Source organism: Dermochelys coriacea, chromosome 4, assembly GCF_009764565.3.
Source record: "Dermochelys coriacea isolate rDerCor1 chromosome 4, rDerCor1.pri.v4, whole genome shotgun sequence".
In the NCBI taxonomy this organism is placed as follows: Eukaryota; Metazoa; Chordata; order Testudines; family Dermochelyidae; genus Dermochelys; species Dermochelys coriacea.
Genome location: NC_050071.1, coordinates 102,474,299 through 102,490,451, shown reverse-complemented (window position 1 = coordinate 102,490,451; position 16,153 = coordinate 102,474,299). Strand labels below are relative to the sequence as shown.

The 16,153-nt window shown below is 37.6% G+C and overlaps 1 protein-coding gene across 7 annotated transcripts in view; it reads right to left on the bottom strand.

Moving 5' to 3' along the window:
• ARAP2 (ArfGAP with RhoGAP domain, ankyrin repeat and PH domain 2) overlaps positions 1 to 16,153 on the bottom strand; it is a 194,189-nt gene that overhangs the window by 16,262 nt on the left and 161,774 nt on the right. For all 7 annotated transcript variants that reach the window (XR_006281136.1, XR_006281135.1, XM_038400790.2 and 4 more), the window contains 2 exons: positions 12,315 to 12,443; positions 1,269 to 1,387 (listed from right to left, as the gene is read on the bottom strand). Coding sequence is in view for 5 of the 7 variants with exons in the window: in XM_038400790.2 (XP_038256718.1) it covers positions 1,269 to 1,387; positions 12,315 to 12,443 (248 nt within the window). In the remaining 2 variants the exon portion in view is untranslated. Of the gene's footprint in view, positions 1 to 1,268; positions 1,388 to 12,314; positions 12,444 to 16,153 lie in introns of those variants that run through there.

Genomic DNA, 16,153 nt, shown 5'->3' with positions numbered 1-16,153 from the left:
GGGTTGGAAGGGACCTCAGGAGGTCATCTAGTCCAACCCCCTATTCAAAACAGGACCAATCCCCAATTTTTGCCCCAATCCTTAAATGGCCCCCTCAAGGACTGAATTCACAACCCTGGGTTTAGCAGGCCAGTGCTCAAACCACTGAGCTATCCCCCCCTCCTGTGGTCATTCTACTTAAGAAATATATCTAAGGATTCATAAAAAAAGACATACTATTTCATCTACATAATCTTGCATTAGCTATTAACGCATTAAGCTCTTCTCTAAGAAAAGGAGGCTATTCCCCCAAGGTACTTTAGAGAAAGTACAGTATATGTATAAATCTACTGCACAAACAAAAACAGCATCAAGACTAAAAAAGCAATACTTTATTTAAAATGTATTCTTTACCAGAAGCTAACAATGTTAAAATTAATCAAATAAAACTAATCATAAATACAATACATGATAATGGGTAATTTACTTAGTTTTATAATTTTGTATAAATTGCACACATTCAAAAGCATTCTGCAAAGTACTAAAAACCTCTAATATATTATGGACCCAATGTGGCAAAGCTTTTAACACATGCTCAACTTTATACATGTGGCTAGCCCTGTTAGCCAATGAAATTGCTCGTGTGTAGGAAGTTAAGCACATGTATGTTTGCAAGACTGGGCCTAAACCAATAATATAGGTTTACTTTTCTGCTTTTATTATTAAAAAGTTAAGTAACAACTTCATACTTTTTTCAGGAGGGGAATACGGAAGAGAACGAAAGAAGATAACATTCATAAAACAGTACACAGAAAAGAGAGAAAATACTAGAGTGAAAGATGTTATTTTCCAAAACTCTTCTATCATGACTTTTTAACAAAAATATTTTTTAAAAAGTTATTGTACTCTTGTACCTTTTGTTTTCTAAAAGTCTTGAAATTTGTAGGGCAAACAAATAAGCAGTTTATTGGAGCTTTATAATACTTACAAACACCCCAGCCTTTAAACAAAGCTCCACACTGGTTTCTAAAAGTTGTTTTAATTAAAACAAAGTTTATCATAATATTCAAACATAGCTAAATGAACTCTTACATTTTCTCAGTTTATTCCACTTTCACAACTAACACGTAAGCAAAACATTTCTTCTTATTTTAATCCCTGAATTGCGTAGGCAAGTATAACAATTGCTGATTTGCCTGTCAACTTGTATTCATTTTTTCATAAGTAAAGGAAAGGAGTTTTAAGCTTAATAGCTCATGATTAGAACGGTGCAGAGTATTTGTTTATACCTTCATATCCTTGTAAAAAAGCAGATTTCCTTCCCGTAATACAAAATAACGCTCTTGAAATTTATTTCCAGACAGTAATTTTGATGGTTCTTCTTTGTATTTCAGGTAGCCTGCTTTCTCTGTAAAGAAGATGAAAAACATTTGGTTACAGTATTTTTAAATATTGGAAATCACTGAGTACTGAATTTTAATGTGCTTAGTATTATTATGTACCAACACAATGATACCAGAATTTGATTGTTCTAAACTTTCTTACTTAAAAGTTTATTATGAATATATTGGTGTTGAAAAATATCCTATTGATAGCACAGACAGAGGCCATGTAAGCTGTCTACACTGTCTCATCAACGTACTTCAATATGAACATGGAGAGACTAAGGTAAATTTCTAGGAAAGTATATCCCAAAGCTTATTTAGACCTTAGTTTCTTCAATGAGCATATTCAACAAAGGGTATCAGTTAGTATTAATGTATTTTGTCATGTTGGCTTTGGACTGTGGTAATCAACTTATTTCTAGAGCTGGTCAACAATTTTTGAATGTAATGTGGCATGGGTAAAAACCTGCCTTTTCTGAAAAGTTTTGCAAATGTGGGTTTTAGGAATTTCTTTTTTTCTTTCTTTTTTTTTGTGTGAAAATTTGTGACTTTTTAAAAATCCAAACCCACTGTCAAAAGTTTTCACTGCCAAAAATTGGGTGTTGAGTCAATTCAGTTATGTTTTTGAAAAACTGATTAAAAAGTGCTTTAAAAAAAACAAATGGAAAATAGGATATCTCAAAACCTGTGCAAGGGAAACAACTTTAAATGTTTGACATTTTTTACAAGTATCTTTTATTTATTTAACCTGTTCTACTTATTTCAGGAAAGGACAAATGTCAACTGGCAATGACTTTTGGTCACTAATGTCTAGGCTAAATTTGAATGAAACTTTGCTAAATAAATTTCATCTGTACTAATATTTTCTATGTAAAAAGCAATTACAAAAAATGCCAGTGGGATGAAGAGAGATGTAAAGTGGGAATCTAGAATGTGACTCTGTAGGTGCTACATGCTGCCACAGCAACAAAGACAGCTGTCTGAAGTCTTAAGCAAATCATACATTTTATCCATACATGAAAGTTAATCAGGAATACAGCAAAGAGAACTAATTCATATGTAGGTCCCGTTTAGTTACAAAGATGGTGATACTTAAAAAGAACAATGCCCCACAGCAAATTACCCAGTTAATTATATTTGGGAACTAGTGATTCCTACAATATATCATGATCAGAATCATCAAATTCTTCTATATCCATGCAATTCCTTTGTACAAGTAATCATGACATCAGAGTATGACACAAAATATAAAAATTTGGTATTACAACCGATAAATCATAATTAGGAATCTCCTTGTAATAATGAAGGAGACAGTAAAATGCATGGTTTCTAATAATGTAGAGAAATTAGTGCACCATTACATTTCTTTAACATTCCCCAGTAATCCCAAAATTACTATAATTACCTAATTTGGCAATATTTTTAGTAACTCAGTCATGTGACAAAGAAATGTCTATTTTTTGTTAATATTTGAACAGGAGCTTTCATACTGTATATTCTTCTCTCATATTCACCGCTTATAAGACTATTTTTACATTAAAATGAGTCAAGTGTGCCATCCATAATCCAATACATTAAAACATACTAAAAAAACTGGAATTGTTGGTAAAACGGAAGATAATGGGAATATTGGACTGTTATGAAGAGAAAATAATTTACCATCTGAATATATAACAATAAGTGCTGTTATACGTATGGGAGAATGTGATGGAGAGTGCAGAAAAATGGAATTCCTCATTTTTGACTCGTCTGTATATGTTGCAGCAGTACTTGTAACTATACAGTTTTCAATGCCTGTTCTCTTCTTTATGTTCTTTGCCCTCTTTTTAAGGGTCCTTTAAAAATCTATACCATATATTAATAAATGAGGAAAATTGTTTCTGTAAGTAAAACCTTCAAACTATTAATATTACTTAATATTACCCGTCTATTTTATTTTTATATATATATATATATATATATATATATATATACACACACACACACACACACACACAGACTAGGGCTGTCAAGCGATTAAAAAATTAATCGTGATTAATCATGCTGTTAATAATAGAATACCATTTATTTAAATATTTTAGATGTTTTCTATATTTTCAAATATCTTGATTTCAATTACAACACAGAATACAAAGTATTCCTGAGGTAAAATCCACGCTCCTGTCCAAACAAGGGCTCACTCAGCTGACAGGAGCCCACCTAGCTCAGTAAAAGGAGGCGAGCCTAGTGAGCACTACCCTTCCAGAAGCAGCAGCAAGACACCTTCCTCACCCTCCTCCTGCACAGGTTATTGCTTACTCCTTCCCATTGTCACCCCTCTGTCCTCCCACATCGTCCTGCACAAGTCATTGCTTACTTTCCCCCTCCCCGTCCTTCCCCAACACTGAATGCTTGTTTGTCTGGTGACTGACTGAACAAGTAGAAAGACTGAGTGGACTTGTAAGTGCTAAAGTTTTATAATATAAAACTTTAGCACCTACAAACATACATACATATACATACATACACACACGCGCGCATACACTGTAATTGGGATCACATGGATGGACTTCAGGCTTTCGTGAACCTCCATCAACTTCACTAGGGCTCAGTGTGAGTATAAGAGTTCAAGATCTGGACCATGGCTGGGGGTGCAGGCTTTGGTGGGGCTGGAAATGAGGGGTTCAGGGTGTGGGAGAGGGCTCTGGGCTGGGGCATGGGGGTGGGGTGCAGGGGGAGTGAGGACTCCAGCTGGGGAGTACAGGTTCTGGGGTGGAGCCAGGGATGAGGTGTTTGGGGTACAGGAGGCTCCAGGCTGGGGCTAAGGTGTTTGGAGTATGGGAGGGGGTGTGGGCTCCATCTGCGGATGTGGGCTCTGGGGTGGGGCCAGGTGGGGAGAGCGGCTTGGGGTGCCGGAGGGGTCTGGGTTAAGTGGTGCTCCCATTGGTGCAGTTCCTGGCGGTGGGGGGGGAGGGGGAGGGCAGTGTGCAGAGCCTCCCTGGCTACTCATATATCTAGGGGCTGCAGGGACCTGGCAGCTGCTTCCAAAAGCCAAGCGGTGCTAGGGCAGGCAGGGAGCCTGCCTTACTCCTGGTCCCACACTGGGCTGCCGACTGGACTTTTAATGGCCCAGTTGGCGGTGCCGTCCAGAGCTGCCAGAGTCCCTTTTCAAACGGGCGTTCCGATCAAAAACTGGATGCCTGGCAACCCTAGGAATAAACAGGAATTCAGTCCTCATTCTCTAATCCAAATGGAACTGACAAATTATTACAATTATATTCATAACATTGGGATTCAATAGTAACTTAAATCCCCTCACCCATCAACTCAAATTGAGAGAAAATAAATAGTCACAATTATATTAATAATAAGAGGTCATCTAGTCCAGTCCCTTGCAATTAAGGCAGGAGGTGACTATCTAACCTGCAGTTAAAAATCTCCAATGACAGAGATTCCACAACCTCCCTTGGCGATTTATTCCAGTGCTTAACCACCCTGACAGTTAGGAAGTTTTTCCAAATGTCCAAACTAAACCGCCCTTGCTGCAATTTAAGCCCATTGCTTTTTGTCCTGTCCTCAGAGGTAAACAAGAATAATTTTTCTTCCTCTTCCTTGTAACAACCTTTTATGTACTTGAAAACTTATGCCCCCCTTCAGTCTTCTCTTCTCCAGACTAAACAAACCCATTTTCCCCCCAATCTTCTCTTATAGATCATGTTTTCTAGACCTTTAATCATTTTTGTTGCTCTTCTCTGGACTTTCTTCAATTTGTCTACATCTTTCCTGAATGTGGCACCTAGAACTGGACACAATACTCCAGTTAAGGCGTAATCAGCCTTAAGAAGAATTACTTCTCATGTCTTGCTTACATCACTCCTGCTAATACATCTGAGAATGATGTTTACTTGTTTTGTAACAGTGTTACACTGTTGACCCATATTTAGCCTGTGATTCACTCTGACCCCCCAGATCCCTTTCTGCAGTACTCCTTCCTAGGTAGTCATTTCCCATTTTGTATGTGTGCAACTGATTGCTCCTTCTTAAATGGAGTACTTTGCATTTGTTCTTACTGAATTTCATCTTATTTATTTCAGACCATTTCTCCAGTTTGTCCAGATCATTTTGAATTTTAATTCTATCCTTCAAAGCACTTGAAACCCTTCCCAGCTTGGCATCGTCTAGAAACTTTATAAGTGTACTCTCTATGCCATTATCGAAATCTTTCAATACAGAGGATACTCAACTCCCTCCATACCAAGAGGATTTAAATTAATCATCACAACTGTTTCATGATCATAATGGAATTTAAATTCTTACATATACCATTTGCATCAGACAAACTTAACCACAAAAAATAAATAAATATTAGGTCGCTAGTCTGGTGTGATCGCAGCCTATCGCCAATTCAAGGAAACAATGAGACAATATTGTACTCCTTTTCTGTCTGTATCCACTTATTGTCTCGTCTTGTACTTAGATTGTAAGATCCTTGGGGCGGGGCCATCTTTCTGTTCTGTGTTTGTACAGCATCTAACACAATGGCATCCTAGTCCATGACTAGAGCTCCCCGGTGCAAAAGTAATACAAACAATAAATGATAACAATCAGGATTACTGCTTTATTCTGAAGTTAGTCTTTAAACTAATAAAACCACTTGTTCTAAAGTCAGTAACCCTCTCACCATAACAAACCTGTCAAAATCTCTCTCTCAGTTCTATCAACTGATTGACACATAGAGCTTTTTATCCAACTCTTAGGGGAAATTGCTTCAATTGTACTTTATCCTTGAACTGACTATTTTCTATATTCTTTGGTTGCCACTAATTGGGTGTCTGATGCTGAAATTAAACCTAAAATAATTTCAGTTTTTGTCTTAATCACATTAATTTTACAGATAAACTTTTTATCAAATAGGAGACCATGAAATCTCAATTCACTTATGTTTTTAAAGCCCGTGTTCCAACTCCCCCCCCCCCCATTTGGAATAATTCTATTCTTGGAGATCAATATTTCCCACTTAAACGGCCCAATACTTTATTTGGAAACTCTCAAGGACTTTATATATATGTGTCCATTAACTCATACACTTCTGACAGAAGAAATTTTAATATGGGAAATTCTCATTTTAGAGGAAGAAATAAATATTTATGAAATACAAGTGAGCCTTACTGATGATCTCATAAAAAAAAATACTTACAGCACACACTTGATTTTCCTCCTTGCTACTTGAAAGACCTGGATTTCTCTTGTTACAGACCTCATCCTTCTGTTGTCTAAATTTAATACACATGCTAACAGAAAAGGAAAAACTAATGGTCACCAAGGACATTACTATATATTCATAATTAATCTCTGGTGAATTCCATGTATCAAAATCTGAGGACATTATACAGATATTTGCTTCTTTCTGTTAAAAAAAATTGCCAAACTCATGACCAAAATCCCTTCCCCGATTAATCACTGAGACTCGGAGACAGAGACTGTGCGAGGGAAGCTTGCTTCTCCTCACCTCCCTTGCTGGCTTATGATGAAAATGGCTCAATAAGCTGTGACCCTTGCCTCTAGAGAAAGAAGGGCTACGTGGAGGGTCACAGTGAGCCTCTGAGGCTAGCAAAATCTGGGAAACGCAGGACCCACGGAGACAAGGACAGAGCTTTGTCAGAATATATAAAGAGAGAGAGAGAGAGAAAATATGTAAAGTTATTAGCACATGTTCAAAACCAGACCGCCTTTCCTAGGCCAAAGCTGTTAAACAGTCCCATCAAACACAGTCCTTTGTTTAGATCTCCATTTACATATAAGTGGTAAACAGGATTCTTGAGACACCCGGGGGAGGAGATGGCAGAAAACAGAACAATTTATATTTTAGCAAACACAAGTGGGGAAAGGAAGAGCATGGAGCCCCCTTCATCACCAGATTCCATGTCACCTTCCTCACTTTTTGGAAAAACTTTGCTTTGAGGAGTAACCTTCAGAAGAATCCACTTCAAAGGTTCACTGGAATATAAAAGAAAGGAGCAGAAAATCCAAGTTCTCTCTTTCACCTAAGACAATGAAAGCATCAGCACCTCTGGCCCTCTGGGAGAGATTCTGACCAAGGAAAGGGTCAGTCACTATCTTGTGGGAAGACTGTAGGTGAGAAAGGCCAATTTAAATGATGCCTTGCTAGATTAAGTTTTAGACTTTTAGATGCGTGTTTCCACTTTAATTTGCTTGTAACCATTTCTAACTTTATTTTATACTTGAATTCACTTAAAATCCTACCTTGTTTTGTTAATAAACATTTGATTTTTAATGTTAACCAATCCAGTGCAGTGTTTAAAATGAACTGTTTGATAACTGCAGTTAAATTAACAAACTGCTGAATATTGATTGCTTATGGGGGCAAGGGATCTTCATAACTACATCATTCATCTACATAACGTCCTGGAGAGGGCTGGACTTTGCAGAACACACGTTTTTTGGGAAAATCTGGGACTGGGAGTGTGTTGGGTCACTTTGTTAATAGTAACCAAGGATTCTGGAAGCCTCAGTGTGACTGGTGTGTTGCTGGCAAGCTGCTGGGGTCAGAACTACTGGACCAGGACTGCCACTATACAGACACTCAGGGTGTGACTTGCATGCTGGTAGGCTGTTTATGAGAGACCCAGCTTCATGAGGCACTCAAGGTTACAGAGGTGACAACCTCTCATTGGTCTGGATTATGCTCCAGAATGTGACTCACCCTTTGTATATTTTTTCTTGGTGGTAACTTTGCACAATGGATCCAAATTCTGAGTTCTGTTCCCAAAAGATTTGTCTCAGTTAATAACTAAAATTCCCCTGGCTTGTTATTTGGGAAAAGATACTAAGCCCACTCTCCATTCTATTTTTGTTCTACAGAACCAGTGGCTGTATACGTTCCTCTGTTTCATGGTGCCTAGGTGTGAAGAGGCCACTCACATGATTTCTCTATATGCTGCTTTCCACCCTCCTCTTTATTTTTAGTCCCAACCAATTTTCAATTTATAAGTGTAGGTTTCATTACTATACCCTTTGTAAGAAGAAGTGGGGAACCCTCTCTGCTTTGAATCACACTCACATTAGGGAAACTCTTTGAAGATGTATAAGTATGCTATTTTTGTTGGCTTTTTTAAAGGGAACTAAATTGACTTAAGTTCTCATCATTTCAAAAACATTATTTATACTCCCATTTCTATATCGTTTAGTGCTGATGGTAAATCAAAGTTTCATCAGACCAGTTATGCCAACTGCCAAAGAAATGGAAATGAAGTTTAGCCAAGCTACAGGATTAAGGGCAATTAACAGAGCCAATTAGAAGGTCTGAGCTATGTTAGGAACGTCACTGTTACAAATGCCAAAAATATGTCACACAGTACAGAAATTCCAAATAAAAAAAATGGAATCCCTCCTTGAGTACAAAATGCTTGAAAGAAATTTGAGCCAGATGAAACACTGGGTGCTTGATCAGGATACACCAGAAAATGAAACAGATTGAGTAATAGTGTTAAAGTGAAGGCTTCAACTTTATTAACTGTAAGCAGAGAGGAAGAAGGGAGAGGGAGGACAGAAGATATATGCCCACTGAAAACACCTGGCATTTTTTTGGGGCCCAACCCAAATAAATGCCCTCATGCCAAACAACAAATAGTTAGAGTTGCCCCCCACCCTTCAGCATAACTGCTAGGATCTAATCCATAATCATGAATAAAAGTAAACGTTAATGGTACCTTAATGTGCAAAGACATAAGGTCTCTCCTTCCTCCTCCAGGCTAATAGGATCCTACCAGTTATCTCCTCCTTCCTTGCTCAGGAACAATCTCCCTGCACATTCTGGGAAAGAAGGGCTCAGAGAAGCCAAGCCAGCCCCTCCCTTCTGCACTCCTCTCAGGATTCCACAGGGTGGCTTTCCCTTGCTGGTCTAATCAAATATTCCTCCCTTCCCTGAAAAGGGACATTGAGGGGATGAAATCAGAACCATTAGCAAAAGGATAGTACCTGGGCTCCCAAAATTTGTTTTTGTAATTTACCATATGTATACATGGATTTACACACAAGATTAGAAACAGAAGTGTTATGTGTGTAAATGGCTACAATGCATAAACATCAACACACATTCCACATTTAAGAAGGTTTAAACCCCTTCAAATTGTTAATTAAAAATGTATATTTTTATTTGCCAATATTGTAATTATTATTTGTTTTATGGCAGTTAATATTTACACATTTAAAGATAAATTTTAGCTACTCTACTACTTTTATTGATAATGTTTCTGGTAAATTAAGAATTACAATGAGACTTATTAAAACTCTTGCAAAATGAAACTTCTTTAAAGCAGTGTTTATTTTTTAAAATCCTAGTGCTTAACTTCTTTACTTTTATTACAATAAAACCTAGTTACAGTCTATTTTGCTTGCATCATTGACTCTGCTTCACTATTTTGACAAGACAAGAAATCCATAGAAATATTCCTTCGCATTTTTCAGTTTTACGATGAACAGCAAAAAGTGAGCATTTCTAAAATGATGTCAGTTGTGCTGGTAACAAATTGACGTTAAATCACGTTTGATTTACTTTCATTATTTCCTTTTTAAATCCCAATGTTAAGGTGTATTGGATGTAATGAATGGAGCACTAATGCTGGAGTTGGTAGTCATTGTGATTGATTTGGAAGACATTTGCTCAGCCAGAGACAAAATAAACTGAATATCTAACTACCCCAAATCTATTAGCAAGTACACCCCACATAAGTAGTATTTACAATTTGGGTGCTGCAAGACACAATTAAGGAGAGAAAAAAAAAAGAAAAAAACTTCAGGGCTTTAGTTACTAAAATGTATTCACCATGGAAAAGCTTCTTAAAGTGGCAATCCTAAATTCAAGAACAGATCCAGCAGTAATGCAAGAGATTATTTCGCTGTGATAATATTGCCATGATTAAGACTACAATTAGCACCATTGCAAAAATATTCTGAATCCAAATCAAGCAAAAGCATTTACCAAATCCGTTTCTTAAATACACTTTTATTACTTTAACATCTAAACTACTTAGGATAGCCCCAATTAATTTATAAGGTGCTTGCCTGTAAGCATCTAAACACAGTACCATTAAATCAATATGCAGCATTAAAATGAAATGAAGACCTGAACCAATGAGCATTGTAGCCACAAAACCAATGTATCTGGCCCAAGTCAAAATGCATAGCTCTGAGGCAAATTACCCTATCATATAATGGAGATCCATTCCAATTGAGTATACAGAGACTAGCAAAGAGGAGTTACGTAGCCCACACACCTCCTGTCCCACGTAGTGGCACCGAGACCACTTAGAGATTAATGAGTCTGCTACAGCCTTAGCTAACAGAAACAGGGTTTTTTGCTTATGCAGTAGAGGATCATGCATTTAGCTTCAGAAGTCCCAGGTTCGATCCTGCCCACCGATGAATAGGGTTTGTTGGTGTTACAGTAGTACACAAAAAAAGGTGTCAAAATAAAAAGTAAGGATAGTTCTTCTGAAGTAAGTGCAAATTGCAGACCTCCAGGTTAAATTATTGCAATGACCTATATTTGGAAATGAACCCTCAAACACTGAAGAAACTCCATTTGATAAAGAACACAGTGGTTCACCTGATGACCAACAAAGGCAGATGAAAGCACCTTCTCCTCATGCTTCATTCACTTCACAGGCTACACATCAAACACCAACTGGGGATAATGGTCTTTGTCTTGATATTCTAAACTCTCAACAGTCTAGGCCCAGTTAACTATTACTTCTCCATTCACCAGCTCCTATATAAATTACTACTCTCACGGATGGTGGAACTGAAGAATAAAACTAGCTAAACTAGTGGACAATGTGTTCTCAGTGGTGGAGCTTCCTTCCAAAAAGGAACCAAAGAGGACAAGAAAAGTTTGCTATCTTCAGGACAATATGCATATGACCTTTTCTTGTCCTCCTTGATTCTTTTAGGAAGGTATCTCCACCATTGAGACAGACAGATGAAAGATTAACATATTTGTGTAACTGGAAGTGACAGGATAAAAAAAGAATATTTACATGGATATGTTCATAGGTAGTTTTAATATTTCATCAAGTCTATCATAAAAAAATCCGCACTCAGTTTCATTGCCACAAACACCACTCTCATACAACTTGAATCGATAACGTACTGGCTTTCAATCTTTTTTTTAATTGTAAAACATGCAACATAGAGACTCCCCTTATGAATCCACCTTCCAATCCTCCATTTTCCCTGAAACAACTATAGTAAAAACATAACTTGACACATGAGATGGTTGTAGCTGTAACTGCTAGATCACATCTTCTCATTTTACATCTGGCCTATGTTTACTCCCTGGATGTCATACCTAATTTTCTCTTGCTACCTGTGACTTCCACTGCCCTACTCTCTTTTGCAGTTTGGTTCTGTTGTCCTACGTTTGCTCCATTTTGGTGTAATCAGGATACATAGTCAATGATTTTACACCAAAAGTACACTACCCAAGGTAGAGAGGCGCTATGTTGTTTTTATTGTTCAAAAATACCAGTAGAAAAATCTAGTTAGACCTTGACTAGGCTGTGAAAAATCTGGATAGACTTTAACTGCACTACAATTATCAGCAAGCAACGCATGAACTATCTAGCAGTGCTCTGTGAGCCAACAGTGGTATGCAGATCACAGTTTCTGAACTGCTGCCACAGAGTTTTCCTTGGATGTTTTCATATACTCAAACAGTGGATTTTATAACTTGGGGAAAACAAGAACACCCATAAACCCACTTGTTTAGAGAAATTCAGTGGAACTGTTGGTAGGGTTCTGATTTTTATACTGTGTAGTACCTGAGACTCTCTCAGATATTTCAATGGTACTTTACACACACAGAACGATCACTGAAACAGTTAGCAAGTTTATGCCATGGTAGTACTTTGACATAAAACTTCAAATTTTTCAAAAGATAATTGTACGTACCATTGTAGAGTTTTACTGTATCTGTTGTTAGAAACTTCTTTATTACAAGATATGCAGAGCCAGGCTCAGGTAATGAACTCCAATGAAGAACTTGTTCCAACACGTTTTCTGTGTAGTGTAGAGGGCGCTCTGAAAAATGTCAAAAGTGTATAAAATAGAAAACATTACAGACAAGGAACAATAAAAACAAAACTACAGATCCTAGTATGTTACATAAGTCTAGGTATTAATCTCTTTAAAACATGGAAAATTACCTCTTCTGTTATTCAAGTGAATGCTACAATTAAGCATTTAACTGTTGATCCTCTATCCCAACACTTTTGCTGCTATGTTCCAAATAAATTTCAATTTCAAGCAATGTCTACCCAGCTGAACATCAGCAAAGTGTTTAAAAGAAATTATATTTAACTCTTAATGGTCGCTTCTGAAAGGACATAAAATACGTAACTGTACTACATATTATTTAATGCAGAAATAAGATTTAAACATAATTTAACATTTATATTATGGCAGCAGCTATGATGCTAGCCTAGTTGGGCCCCATTGTGTGAGGCACTGTACAAAGTGACATTCCTTGCCCCCAAAAGTTTGCAATCTAAACTATAAATATAAAATTTCTGTTATGGCAAATAATTTCCTCTTTCCCATCATCACAATCTCCGGTAATTTATTGGTATAAATTAAATTACCCATTAAAAAGGACAGTTTTTGTGCCAAATATCAAACCAGGAAATCCACAGCCCCTGGCACAGGAGATATAGCATGATAAAAGAGGGCATGGGCAGCGGGTCAATGCCTTTCAGTAATCCCTGAAGGCAGAAATGCATTTTAGGGGCATCAAACAATTACAAAATAGAGAAATTGCTTTAAGTTACAGAGTCAATATGGCCTTGGCCAACCCAGGGATCATGGAACTGCAAAGGTGAAAAACACAAATTGTGCCACTGCCCCCCTAGGATATTTATTCAATGCAACTTGGGCCCATGGGCCCAATATCTATGTGCATATTCTCACACAGACTCAGACATACCTGCCGACCAAAATTAAACTGAATTTCATGGGACCAAATATGGTATTTATTTCAATATACAGGAGCTTGACATTTTGAGTGATTAATCAAATTCACTCATTTGTAAACATCACTTTGAATTTTAGAAAATGAACAATTTGAGGAATCCCTTCAAAAATATTTAACAATACAATTTTATTAAAGTTTCAACTGTTATATATTTACTATGGTAGTTCCCAGAGGCCTCCTTCCTGGCCCCCAATCAAGACTGGTGCCAAATTGTTACAGATGCTGTACAAATGCAGGAGTAGTTAAGGACAACACAAAATTGTACAAATGGTGCATGCTGCAGGATTAGAGACTAAGAATGTCCCCTCTTCCCTTGGTAGTAGTCACATTTATTTGATCCAAATGCCAGGACTTCCTTCTCAAAATACTGATCAGAGGGCATGCCCTTGGGCACCACGGGCACCCCCCCCTTCTCTAACCTCTTCCCCAGCTGAGAATGCAAATGGGAAGCATAGATGGGGGCAGTGGCTTGTGCTGAGGATGTAGATCACCTGCCCATCCGCTGGCCAGTTCAGGTGGTGTGTGGGAGCTGACAGGCTCCAGCAAACCCTCCTCTCTTATGTGTTGAAGCATTCTTGGGCATGCAGCAGCCTCTTCTGGCTGCTGAAAGCTGTCTCACCCACTCCACCCTATAGGTGATGTCATTATCACACCTGGCTTTCCAGGCTTCCTATGGGCCTAATCAGATTATCTGTTGGGGTCAGGAAAGAATTTTTCCCTCTGACAAGATTGAAAAGGTGTCTGGTGGTTTGGGGTTTTTTTCACCTTCCTAAAAAATGCTGTAGGCCTGGTAGGTGGAGATGATAAAGATAAGGGATAGTAACCCACTTCCAAAAAAGAAGGAGGTAATAAAAGTTAGTAAATGTCACTGTAACTTACAGTCAGTGTCCAGTGTTACTAAGAGGCTTCAAGAGGTCAGATCCTGGGATAAACCTGAGCATGGGACTCAGAAGGAAATTGTGGAGCCGGTGAAGTCCGGGTGGTGGAATTCAACAATTGGCTGAATTATGAATTTGGTAGTAGGGATTTAACTAAGCAGGCAAGCTTCATTCTTTGATTGTATGCTGTGATTTAACCCTGTACTAGACTCAATTAAACATCTGGTCATTTTTGGGAAGGAGGAAGGTCAGCACCCTGTTTAATATTAAATGTAATAAAGCTGAGGCCTACCATTTTAAATCCTTCATCCGGTCCCTAGCAGGGATAGGTTTACATGATCATGGGTGTCTAATCAATATAGGTAATTTTCTAATAAAATGCCTAGGTGACTTAGGAATCTTTTGGAAAATATTTTTATATTGAGAAGTTTTGAGAAAGGCATCATCATAAACATTTGTTCATTTCCCCCAATAACGTTTCTTAAATGTAATATTAATCTGAACGTATAATGTTATCCTACTTTATATAAACAAATTACAGCAAGCTTTCTGTTTGCATTGCCATGACAATTTAAACAAATAAATATAATGTGACTTAATGGACTGTAGGCTCCGTAGGCTGAGCTGTGCTGGGATAGAACAACATGGCACCCTTTAAACAACGTGTTCAGGAGTCATTAAGGCCAGAATTTTGAAGAGCTCAGTGCTCACAACTGAAACCAGATTTTCAAAAAAGTGCTCAGCTCCCCTTAAGGCACCAAAAAAAGCGGTCAGATTTTCAGAAGAATTGGTTGGGCGCACATTGGGCACTGAACTCTTTTGAAACTCAGGTGCTCAGCAGCACGCACAATTGGGGCCAGAAAGTTCAGCCCTGTATCTCTAAAAGCCTCGCTGTCTAGGAGGCAGAGGCGAGAAGCATGGCACCTAGAAGGTCTTGCTACCCCTTTGAAAAAAAGAACAGGAGTGTTCTATGCAAGAACAGGCAGCCAAACATGCATATGGACACATCATTGCAGTAAACCCCTTCGGGTTGGTCAGGACTGCAAACCACACTAGTAGAACCTCTTTTCTTGCACAATGGTGCCGAGAGAGGTATGATGGCATCTCCTTTATTCACTAGCACAGTGCCGTGGGAAGCATAATTTAGCTCTGCATAAGAAATGACTTACTTATAGGCATATTAACCCACTTATTAAGATTTTTTGTAATTGTTCAGAAACAATGATGATGGGGCAGATTAGCAATAGTCTTCTATGGTCAGTAATTCAACAACCCCTTTAAAACTGTGCCTGTACAGGAACTTTTATTGAAGTAACCCTACTTTCCACACTAAAAAGGAAGAGATTTATAAGTGGAGTGATCCTTTAAATGTAATAACATTAAACCAACTCATTGCATTTATATAAGAGTTAAAATCCACCCTAAAGCAAAACTTAAAAAACAAAAAACAAAAGGCAGGACGAACCTGGCACATCATCACATTTTCCTAGAATATAAATGCTCCCAAAGTAAACACCTACTCTTTTATTTATAGCTACATTTAAGACCATCTGACATAATGTATTATATGGTACACAAATCATCATGCTAAAATGCATTAGCTATTTTGTTGACAACATACCTCCTTTACAAGCTACCCATCTCACAAATATTACTAAAAAATAACATAGATCCTATTTGATAACAGCATATGGTACTACGAGTTCTCTGCAAAGGGCCAGATAATTTTACCAATTATTTCAACTGTCCTATCGGTAAATAAATAATTTAGTTGGTTTTTAATATTGTAATTTCAGTATTTCTAACATCAAATGATCAACATATACTTCCAATTACCCTGTTACTAAAGTCATTATGCATTTGCTGGTAAATATCCAGAACAA